At 36.7% G+C, this 12,231-nt stretch overlaps 1 protein-coding gene across 1 annotated transcript in view; it reads left to right on the top strand.

Moving 5' to 3' along the window:
• Positions 1–12,231, top strand: part of Wls (Wnt ligand secretion mediator) — a 97,028-nt gene that overhangs the window by 47,903 nt on the left and 36,894 nt on the right. The window contains exon 3 of the mRNA XM_041650593.1: positions 9,388–9,512. Coding sequence (XP_041506527.1) covers positions 9,388–9,512 — 125 coding nt within the window. The remainder of the gene's footprint in view (positions 1–9,387; positions 9,513–12,231) is intronic.

The raw sequence follows: 12,231 nt of genomic DNA, 5'->3' as shown, positions 1-12,231 counted from the left end.
ACTGTGATTTTTTTTTCTTGTATAGCTCTCTAACCAACATCCTTTGTGCCTAAATCCAGGTCTGTCTTTTATGTTGCTGCTAGGAATGCTTCAATTTTTTAAAATTATTTTTTTGTTTTGGCTTTTTGAGATAGGGTTTCTCTGTGTAGCCTTGGTTTTCCTTGAACTTGCTCTATAGACCAAGCTCACAGAAATTCGATGGCCTGCCTTGGCCTCCCATGTGCTGGGATTAAAGGCGTGCTCCATCACAGTCTGGCCTGCTTCAATATCTTTCTAGGGAGAATACCATGGTATTCAGTTTAACTTGGACTCTTAGTTATCAGAATCTTCCAGCTGCTCAGTCCTTTATTCCTTCTAGCAACTCTTCTATCCCCACCACATTGAATTAGTTTCTCTGACCATTTAATGCTTTTTTATGCTTATATGGATTTTTGGATGTACATCTTCCTTTATCCATGGTTGTTTCTACTCCATTGCTTCTTGAACTATTGTCCTGTGATTAGTAGGTAGATATCACTGTGGATGAGTTGATTCTGAAAGTCACACTTTCTGTGCTTCATTGCTTAACCCAAGTGCCTTTAAACACTTTGAGATACTTGTATACATAGGTTTGTTTCATTGTTCGATTTTCCCAATTTACTATGAATAATTTGAGGGCAACGATTTTGTCTTATCCATTTTTATCCTTAGTAGTATTTATAGAACCAGTTGATGCTTGGAAATATTTGGTAGAGGAAAAAGAAATTCATTTAACTTTTAGAGGCATATGATTGCCCCCTTAGTGGCAGTGCAAATTGCTATGTTTTTGTCTTATCATCTGATTTCCCTCTAGTTTTAACAAGCCAGGTTGAATAGATTGTCACGTCTTGCTGTACCCGGAAGAATGCTGCACAATTTTTCTTCTCTGGAATCTCTTAGAAGAAGTTTTATCTATTACACAATTTCTGTGTCCTGCAGACCCGTTTTATTGTTTCATTTAAGCACAAAACCTTAGCTAGGCACTAGATCAAATTAGTTGTTGGTTTATAGCTTCTGGAACTACATTTTCTTTTTTTCCCTTTAACCCCACTGGCACTTTCTAGCAGTACATTAATACATTATCCCCATATTATTATCCAGAAAAGAGAATCAATCACTTTCCTAACAAGCCACTCTTTTTCCTGATCTAGAGAACACGTACTTTTTTTTTTTTTTTTTAGTGTGTAACTGGGAACTGTATTCATTACTTATTTTTTAGCTGTGTTAGCTGTGGTTAAAATAATTGACAAAGGCAACTTATAGAAGGAAGAGGTTTTTGGCTTATGGTTCCATGAGGATCCAAGTTGGTCATGTCAGAGACCCATAGCAGCAACCAAAAGTGATGGCAGCAAGAACAGGAGCTGAGAGCTCTCATCCTGAACCATAAGCATAGCCTTGAGTGAGAAAACTGTGAATAACATGTGGCTTTGAACCTCAAAGCCTATGTGACATACTTCCTCTAGCAAATCTATTCCTTCTAAATCTACTAAAACAACTCCACTAACTGTGACCAATTATTCAAACATTTAAGCCTGCGGAGTCATTTTAATTCAAAACATCACAGGAATTAATTACGGGTCAAATTAGACAAACATACTTTTGTGAAGTATGCAAATGTGTGTTGCATATGAATATATGCATGAATGTATATGGAGGTAGGATTGGGGATAAGAAAGTATTGGTAGGTTACGTAGGATATTCTTCTGTATGCTTTAAAAATGTGTTTCTCTCATTGGTTTGTAGTAAGGAGAGGGCCCCTTGTTTGTCCAGTCCACCCGACTAGCTTACACCCGAAATAACCACACAGAAACTGTATTAATTAAAACACTACTTAGCCATTAGCTCTAACTTCTTATTGGCTAACTCTTACATATTAGTTTAACCCATCTCTGTTAATCTGTGTATTGCCATGTGGCAGTAGCTTACCAGAGACTCTAACAGGCATCCATCTCTGGCAGAGGATCTATGGCTTCTCTGACTCTTCCCTTCTTCCTCCCAACATTCAGTTCTGTTTTCTCCGCCTACCTAAGTTCTGACCTATCAACTAGGCCAAGCCAGTTTTTTTAGAAAGAATTTTTTTAAAGATTTATTTATTTATTATATATACAATATTCCTTACATATATGCTTGCATGCCAGAAGAGGGCACCAGATCTCATTATAGATGGCTGTGAACCACTATGTGGTTGCTGGGAATTGAACTCAGGACCTCTGGAAAAGTAGTCAGTACTCTTAACCTTTGAGCCATCTTTCCAGCTCCCCCAAGGTAGTTTCTTTATTCATTAACCAATGAAAGCAACACACAAACAGAAGGAACTTTTATACCAGGTAAAGTATGAAGAACTAAGAAAACAGAAATGACTAAGATGCAATTCTTGGAGTTAAGAAGGCATCAGTTTGATACGAGCAAAGGTGCTAAATAAACCCTATCTCCAGTCATTTGTAGTTCACTGTGGATAAGAAGTTTCCTTTTAGAAATTTGCTGTGCTAGTGAGGTGAGTGTAGTGTGCCCCAATGGCAGCATTGACATATTGGCGTGCATATTCTGAGGCTCTGTCAGGTAATTGGCATACATTGCCTTCTTTATTTCTTATGGCCTTATGAGATGTTTTACTATAACTCCCATTTCATAACTGGAGAAGTTTAGACATGTTCCCAGTCTTGCACTGTTCTCAGGTGGCAAGGTGTGCTGAGATCCCAGATTGTCTTCAGAGCTGACATCTTTTTATCTGCCAATGTTGTAGAAGAAGGGACAGCCTGGGTAAACTAAGAGAAGAGACACTAGAGGAACCAGATAATATCTTAGTATGCCATTTGTAGAGTTTTCATTTTAGACTGAAGATGGTATAAAGGATTGAAAGTATGTTTAGTTTTGTTTTAAAGTCTCTCATATAGTCCCTGCTAGCTAGAACTTGTTATGTAGACTAGACTAGCCTCAAACTTCAGATATCTGCCTACCTCAGCTTCTCAAGTGCTGGATTTAAAGATATGGGCCACTGACAGTACTTTAGAAGCCACCTCTCTGACTGCTGTGTGAAAAATCTCAATTAGGCCATAGGTAGTAGTTGTGTGAGAAGTTGAGAAATGGAGTAAGTCTGAAAGAATGAGAAAGAATTGACGATGTGAATTGTTTGGTTTCTCCATGATCTGTGGCACTTCAGATTCATCACTCTACAAACAGCTAATAGTGTTTCCAATTGTTCAGTCTTCACTGAGTTGCTGCCTTGACTGCAATAAGAAAAGATAGATGTTTTTTTTTCCTGCAAAGGAGTATCTCTATAAAGTACTAGACATAAGAAATGTTTTATCCCTTTGTCCTTGTCATATTGCATTTGTAGACTTTTTAATTACAGACAAGAGATAATGCATCAGAATATAGAAATGGAAATACTTCTCCACAATACTAATGTTTGACAGGATGGAGAAAGATGATAGAGAGATATAGGGAATTGACTGTTGCCTGGTTTGTTAAATAGTCATGCTCATTCATTTGTATAACGGTTCACACCCAACCCTGGAGGATATCTTAATAACACAGGCAGGGCCAAATTTATAATTAGCCAAGTCCAGTTTTGCCAGACATTCCATAGATATAAGACAGGGTTGGTTTTGTTATTTTCTTAATTAAAAGCATCAGGAAAATACCAGTCAGGTCGGGGAGCTTTTGATTAGAGAATGAGTGCTGGCACAAATAACCCCAGATTATATGTCTGTTAGAGACTGAAAGCTAGCTGGTCTGAGTTACTTCCATCTGAGGTTACCAAACAACCACGTGTAACTGGAAATGTGAGAATGCACATGAGGGTTGTGAAAACTTTTTGTACCTTTCTTTCCAGGGCAAAGGCCCAAGTAAATCAAGGCTTTTTTTTTGAAAACTAAAAAAGTTTTTGACACCATATAATAATTATTTCTTAATTTCCCCCTTTCTTTTCACTTAATTGGTCAGTAGTATGGCCTAACTCTTCTGTTGCTGGATGGAAAGGAAACTTGTGTATGCTATACATATGCCATGTATGCCAGACTTGTGAGGGCAATGCCCTATGCTTCTATATTTCCTAGGTGCAGAGAGATGTATAGGGAGTAAAGTGATGGCTGCTATGTTGGATGAAAGAGATGGTAAGTTAGATTTAATCAAGGTTTTCCAACCAGAAGATTGAAGATATGATGGACACTAGCACCATTGCACATCCAGCTTGTGTCTTTGTACCATCTGCTTGTCTAGTACTAGTTTTGAACAGTGAAGCATAAGTGAGAAGCAAACAGATGATGTCTTCCATCACTATTGCTCACATCATTCATACACAGAAACCAAGCCTTTGTCAGTTATCTGTTTTTGGTTATTGGAATGTATTTAGCTTCTGTATAGCTCTTTGCCATCCACCTTTGTTGTCTGAGTTTCTGTCCTGCCAAGTTCCCTCAATTGTTAAGTCCCAAAGAAATCACACAGAGATCTACATTAGTTGTAAACTGGTCCATTAGCTCAGGCTTCTTATTAACTCTTATAACTTATATTAGCCCATTATTCTTGTCTGTGCTAGCCACATGGCTAGGTACCTTTTTCAGTGAGGCCATCACATCTTGCTTCCTCTGCAGCTGGGTAAAGAACTGCGTCTTCTTTCCAGAATTCTCCTGTTCTCATTGACCCACCTCTACTTCCTGTATGGTGGTCCCACCTATACTTCCTGCCTGGCTACTGGCCAATCAGTGTTTATTTAGAATATAATTGACAGAATACAGACCATTGTCCCACACCATACTTCTACCCATTGCCATCTCACTTCTTAGCAGAGCAGGGCAGTGTGACTAGTATAAAACCCCACTGAGGACATTATAGTCCATGTTTCCTAGTGTGGAAGGTTACTGATCTTTCTGAGATCTTTCTGTCTGTGATGATTCCCATAGATCATATTTTTCTTACAGAGTTTTGTAAATTTCTTCATGTGAGAGTGCCATCCCTTAACCTGATGGAAGTAGTAATTTGAATGAATCATAGTGACATTTCATAGTTAGTTCCTTTCCCTATATTCTGAAATGAATTTTTACCAACACTAATGTGTTTGAAAAACATGAAATTTACACAGCAGAATGGAATGATGGGATTCCACACTAAAGGGCTAATCCGGAAGAGGAATGGGAAACCATGGATTTAAGATCTAGACATAATTTATGCTAATACCTTATGCCCTTATTCCATTAAACTGATATAACCAGTCTTTATTTTATAGGTAACTTTTCCCAGTGTATATGTAGCCTTGGCCTTCTTGCTTGTCTCCCAGGGAATTCAAATAGGTTATGCAGTCTTAATTATGTCTACAAGATGTCAGGTAGTATTGCCCAAGCAGTAGCCCAGAAGCCATGTGACCAATGTTTTATTATATGCAATGTAGTCATTAAAGCTGAACAAGATTTCCTACTCCATTGAAAGGCAGAAGAGAAAATAGTTCAATAGCAAGCAACACAGCTTTACTGACTTCTTTTGCACAGTGTTCTCCTGTTTCAAAGCTTTGTGTTGCATGTTTGTAATGGGTTTGGAGGGAAGCTCCATATTTTTCTCACTTGCTATTATACTGATGAAAGGTAGATATGAGGATTTCACTTCCTTCAATAAAATGATGACAGAAATTGCTGCCCTTGATGCTTTATGCACTGTTCTAAGCAATTTCCATGAAGTGACTATTTAGAGGTCATACAATCCTAAGGGATGAGTTTTATTATAACATGAGAAGCATCTATCCTGGGAACAATAACATTGAGTCCAGGTAGGGAGCAAAAGGGTTATTGTTACAGCCATTTATCCTGTATCTCTGGATTTCAAATATACAAATAAAAAATTGTAAAATGCTGAGTCTATAAGCCAGGACATACAGTCATTGCAATGTTTTGGGAACTTTGTCTTTCTGAGTTCTTCCTACACAGAAAAATAGCACCCTTGTCCACAACTATGTAGAGTGTAAGTAGATAATGGGTAAAATTAAGGCATAGCAGGCTACAGATATAGTAAACAGTGAGATAATTTTGAACTTGACTTGTGTGCATGATGGAAAGAAAAAAAGATGATATGGTCAGCATGAAGAATGAGGTGTCTGAGGTTTCCTGATGCTCTGTTAATAGAACAGCACTTGGATTATCAAGAGGAAGAATGTTTTTAGTAACAAGATTGCTAAATTAAAAAAAAAATTGAGGCTGTTTCTCTCAATTTTTCATAAGAACAGCAGCTTCTTTAACACATGTTCATATGTGTCTATGTTTCATATTTTGGGAAGAGATTTCATAAGTTGTTGAGGAGCACAATAGTGAATGTCAGAGGTGAGTCTTTAATTTCCTCATTAAATTTCCATATCACTCCAAGTCCAGCTTTGCCTAAGAAAACAGAGTTCAAAAGACACCCAGGCAGCATTCTTTATGGAAAAGCTGCTCAACTCTAACCAGACTCTTATTTTAAAAGAAAAACAAACCAAAAAAAACCCCAAAAACTTAATTTCTGTTTTTTTTTTTTTCATTTTAAAAACCAAGACTGCTGTGGGACATTGGTCTGTATCCTGTCAATTATATTTTGAATAAACGCTGATTGACCAGTAGCCAGGCAGGAAGTATAGGCGGGACAACCAGACAGGAAGTAGAGATGGGTCAAGGAGGAAAGGAGAATTCTGGGAAGAGGACGTAGTCCTTTACCCAGCCACAGAGGAAGCAAGATGTGAGTGCCTCACTAAAAAAGGTACCGAGCCATGTGGTTAGCATAGACAAGAATAATGGGCTAATATAAGTTATAAGAGTTAATAAGAAGCCTGATGGGCCAATCAGTTTACAATAATGTAGGCCTCTGTGTGATTTCTTTAGGACTTAGCAATTGCAGGAACCAGGCAGGACAGAAACCCTGACAATACAAGACAGTCTGGTAAAATGGTTCAGTACCAGTTCACATGGGCTACTGAAGGAACACATAGTGTTTTCTCCTTAGACAACCTCATCTCCACCCACCTTAGTCTCTCTTTACTATATATGCATGCAATAAAAGACAGAACCATGGTCACTGGTATTCCCAGGCTTCCAACTTGGTGCTCTTTGACTTACACTGCAATTCTCAAGTTCTTCATAGAAAAGGTATTGTTTTGGTTCAACATATTTTGACCCCATGCTTGGGCTAGAGGGTTTCAGTGATGATTTTGAACCTTGCCCGTGCTGGGAACACAGTAGAAAGCTTTGATCAGAGTTGAATATCTCCTCCATGAAGCATGATTAATTTTGCTGGTGGATATTTTCTTGAATTCTACTACTTTACCTAATAAAAGTAGTAGGAATAGCCTGTCTAAGGACGATTCATATAAAAGTTGTGTTCTGTGACTGATTTGAGGATGACAAGTTAGACAAAGTGATAATCTTTAGAAATTTCTGGGCACATTTAATATAAACAACATAATGTCTTAAGATATATATAGCAGTGGCAGGAGAGATGGCTCAGAGGTTAAGAGCACTGACTACTCTTCCAGAGGTCAACCACATGGTGGCTCACAACCATCTATAATGAGATCTGGTGCCCTCTTCTGGCATGCAAACATACATGGAAGGAATGCTGTATATATAATAAATAAATAAATCTTTAAAAAAAGATATATATATAGCAACAGGAATACTTATAGTGAAGCAAATTATTATCATTACTCTTGCAGCAAAACCACAAAAGAAATGGATAAATGATATGATGGAGAGTTTTTATTTTTTCCCTTCCTTCCTTCCTTCCTTCCTTCCTTCCTTCCTTCCCTGTTCCCCCCTCTCTGGAAGTTTTAAGGTTGGAACCTAGAACCTGCCACTGAATTTTATTCTCAGTCAATATTTTTCCTTTTAAGGCTACTTTAGGATCATTATCTTTCTCATGTTAATATCAACAATATGTCTTTATGCCATTATTTAATATCTGAAAGCCTCAGTTTACTTATTAATAAAGGACATATCAATGTTTAGTTATGAGAGTTGATAGAAAATTAAATTAGTTAATTTAAATAAACCGCAGAAGTTATTGTTACTTAAAATAGGGTAGTTGTATAATAATATAGTGTGTAATTTTTTATTGCTTTTCCTTTGAACATTCTCAGTAGATTAGAAGAATTGTTATAGCTGGGGCCAGGCCAGTGGTTAATTCTATCTGATCTTTACTCTGCCTGAAATACGTTCTCTACCTAGGCCTATTGCTATTCTTTTTTTGTGTGTGTGTAGGGCCCAGGGTAGGAGTTTCCCTGAAGGCATACCTACCATTTCATGATATATTTCACAGTGATACATTTGACCAATAAACTGTTCAGCCAGATATATTCTACTTTCTGATTACAACAGATTTACTTTCATAATGAACTGGAATACCAGTTTTGAATGTATGATTCTTGGACTGCTTAAAATTATGTGTAAGAATATGATTGATTAGGAAACCCTTTCAACCCTTTTCATCTCCTACTCATCTCATATAGAGAGAAACAGCCTTTGTTGCTTGTGCGAAGGCACCCCAGACTCTGAGATCTAGTGCTGTGTATGTCTTTCTGTGAACAACAGCCTTTTGATCATTATTGACCACACAAATGGTTGTTTCATTCCTCTTGGATGCCTGTTTTTGGAGAAAAACACATAAACACTGAGAATAAGATCAGAGTTGTCCAAGAAGAGTATTTCCAGAGTAACGCAAGACAGAAGTAGGACATTGGGTGTGTAGGTCCTGGGAGTGCATATTTCTTGTCACGTAGGAATCTTCAAAGCCTTTGAAGAATTGAGGAGGAAAGTGGGACTCTTTAGTAGGCTGAGTTTACTTTGTCCATGTGTAAGACCTGCCCTATTTTTTCCAAAGAAAATAGTTTTCCAATGAAAAGAAGAGTATGGAGAAAAAACAAAACAAAAGAAACAAAAATAAAAACAAGCAAAGTAACTATGATAATTATCAAGTATCTAAGGCTCTTTTTGTGGAACTATTTGGTACAACAACTCCCATGTGGCTCTTACAGGCATATTTTACACCAGCAGTGCAAGTTACAAGAAAATAAGTTCTAATTATGATTCAGATTCTGAGCAACTCTGCTGCCTCAGAGAGAATGAAGTTTTTATTACTGGTAGAGCTTAAATGGAAGTTCTTGACTCACAGAATGACTATGGGAGAAGATCCAGAATCCATACTAGATTTTAGTACTGTGACCTCAATCTTTAGGTTTAGGTTTGATAATAATATCTCTTTTGGGTTTTTGTTGTTGTTGTTTTGGGTATTTTTTTGGTTCTTGTTGTTGTTTGTTTGCTTGTTTGTTTTGATTCCATGGAAGAGCCTGTGAAAATTTTGGAATGTTTAAAAAGTATTTTTCACAAAATTACTTATAAATTATCCATTTTTCTCTTGCAGGAGAAAATGCAGAAGTTTCCATGGATGTTTCCCTGGGTTACCGTGATGATATGTTTTCTGAATGGACTGAAATGGCCCATGAAAGAGTACCACGCAAACTAAAATGTACTTTTACATCCCCCAAGGTAGGGTACTTTAATTGCTAAGTTGACAGTGTTTCTTTCCTGGCATGGAGTAACAACAATTAAGTGACTTTTGATATCTCATCAGGGACAGAATGTTTTCATTTTTTTTTTTTGAAGTGAAGGAGAGGCTATACTGTTCACTGAAAAGAATTCCTGATCCTGTCTTTTCTCATCTGTTGTCTCATCTTAGTTGATCCTAAAGGACTTGTACAAAATCAGAAAAATTTGATCCTTTCTCTAGCATTGGTCTTTTAAAACTTTGTTTTTGCCAGTGTATGAACAAAGTTAGTAGTGAGAATGGCAGGTGGAAGCCTCCGAATACTATGCCCAGCATACATAGACATATACTTTCAGTATCAATTAAATAATGGGTTTGAAATAAAAAAAGATGTGCCCCCCATTCCAGGTTCTGTCACTAAGTCAGAGTTCACAATCTAGCTTTATAATTTGTCTATTTTTCTTCTGCGACATAGATAATGTATAGTAGTCTTGTTTTCTTAAGAACCAGAAGATATAAGGAACATGTACAGTGGCTTTATAATTTAACATTATGCCTAAGACATGTTTGTGAATCAAATGCAATGTTAACAAGATGGGCTGTAACTCTCATAGACAAACTCTACCCAGCATCCAATCACCTGTTGCAGTTTGTTTTCTTGGTTTTCATTATGCAAATGTGGTCTGAATACCAAGCACATCTGTGTGATTTGCAAGCTTATAGAAAATACAGATTCTCAGGCCACACTTAAAACCTGCTATTTCTGCTGCTGATATGTCAGTAAATTATAAATAATAGAAATTTATTGGTTCATACTTGTAGAGGCTAAGACTTTACAACCATCATACCTGAAATCTGTTCAGGTCTTTTGTACTATACTAAAACATGGTAAGAGAACTATTGTACCCATATGGGAGAGGAGATAGGACAAAAGTGGGCTTCACATAGCAAAACTTCTTTCTTGATTATTAACCCTTCTCCACAGTGACAGCATTAATTCATGAGAGCAGAACAGTTATGACCAAATCATGATAACAACTAAATTTCAATATTAGAATTGACAGGCACATTCAAGCCATAATAATTCCTGACTCAAATCAGGAGACAGTACTGAAGACTTTATTTCAGGGCACTTTCAACTTATACTCTTGGAATGAACAAAACTTGAAAAGTTCTACCCCAGGCCCTTTCTTTTCTTATTGTCTAAATATAAAGTTCTCTCCTAAACAGCCTAGAATAATTGTTTTAGGTAGGCTCTTGAAGGTAATTTAATGGGTAAAAAGGAAAGGAACCTATAAACTGGGAAAATAAAGAGATAGCTGCCATTTCAAAATTCTTTTTATGAAATTGAAGAATATATAATTCTATATGTGATGTATCTTAGTTGTATTTTTCAGAGGAGAGCCTGGTTAAATGGTAAATGAAAGTTACAGGACTTTTGGATGTAGAAAATTTTATCCTCATAAAAAGAAGTCATTTTTCACTTTTCCTTACACATTAAGAAATGTGTGTGGGTGCTGCCTGTAACCGTTTCTCAGTGACAGGGTCTTAATTATCTTTAGGATGTGTTGATCTCCTCAAAAGAGATCAGACTTTGAAAGGTGTGAAGAAAGTGAATCATCAAATCTATGTATTTTGATTATGGTAAAATTTAATTTTGATTCTGAATGTTAAATGAGAAGTTGCTTTAAAGCTGTGTAGTCTCCAGTTGATTGTGAAGTCAAGAAAAAACAAGTCAAGTTGCTACCTGATGTAATTTTCCCTAATTAGGTAGTCTTATGCCAGAATTAGGAGTGGCTAGGGAGAGTATGAGGGAGAGAAGGCAGATAGGAGGCAGTAAAAAAAAAGGGAGAAAATGAGAATATTGTTTTTTCTGAAGTGCCATTAATACTGGTAGAAGTAGAACTTTAGAAAGCAAACCCAAAGCATGTTACACATGCATATACAAAGGCAAAATAGTTAATACAAATAACATACAAATAAATAAATAAGAAAGGAAAAAAGGAAGGAAGGAAGGAAGGAAGGAAGGAGAAAAGAAAAAAGAAAGGAACCAAGGAAGCAAACAAACCCTCTAGCCCTTAACTGCATGTAGTGAGTTTGACACTAATCCTGCTAGGCAGCTTGTAGTTTACTTTCATCAATTCTTACATATTTTTATTTCTATACTTATTTAGGTAAAGGAGGAAAAAGCAATTCTGGGGCAAAAAGACCGTTTATATGGGAAAAATCATCCAATATGCATCCATAATTTGAGAAAGAAACAGAATATTTTATTTTTTAATATTTTACTTTTTAAAATCTTATTTGCTGCCAATAATCAACTGGTAATGTCAGACAAAAGTCCTCATACATTAGAAGATAAATTTTCATGATTCAATACTGATACATGTCTATACTAGAACGCGACTGACTAGTGATGTCTGACCAGGAAAGGAAGGGAAGAAGAAAGTAGAGGTGCACAGATTGTTTGTTTGCTAGTTTTATTCCTTCTAATCTACAAGTGTCTCCTGTCTTTGTATGGAGACTTGTTCATTGTACTCAGGGTTAGAATGTACTGACTGTCCAGTAAAGAGGCCCTGCCATCATTACAAAAGGTGCTTAACCCTTTTAATCCTAAACTACAGCCTCCTATTCATCTTCTCACTGAATTCTGTACTAGTTATTTTCCTCTAATATGACAAATTATGAATGCCAATGAAACAATTCAGAACTAGGAATGAG

Source organism: Microtus oregoni, unplaced genomic scaffold, assembly GCF_018167655.1.
Source record: "Microtus oregoni isolate MIOR12 unplaced genomic scaffold, Mior012 000000F_ref0000247, whole genome shotgun sequence".
Lineage (NCBI taxonomy): Eukaryota > Metazoa > Chordata > Mammalia > Rodentia > Cricetidae > Microtus > Microtus oregoni.
Note: the sequence above shows the minus strand (reverse complement) of the source record. Positions and strands in the feature narration are given on the sequence as shown.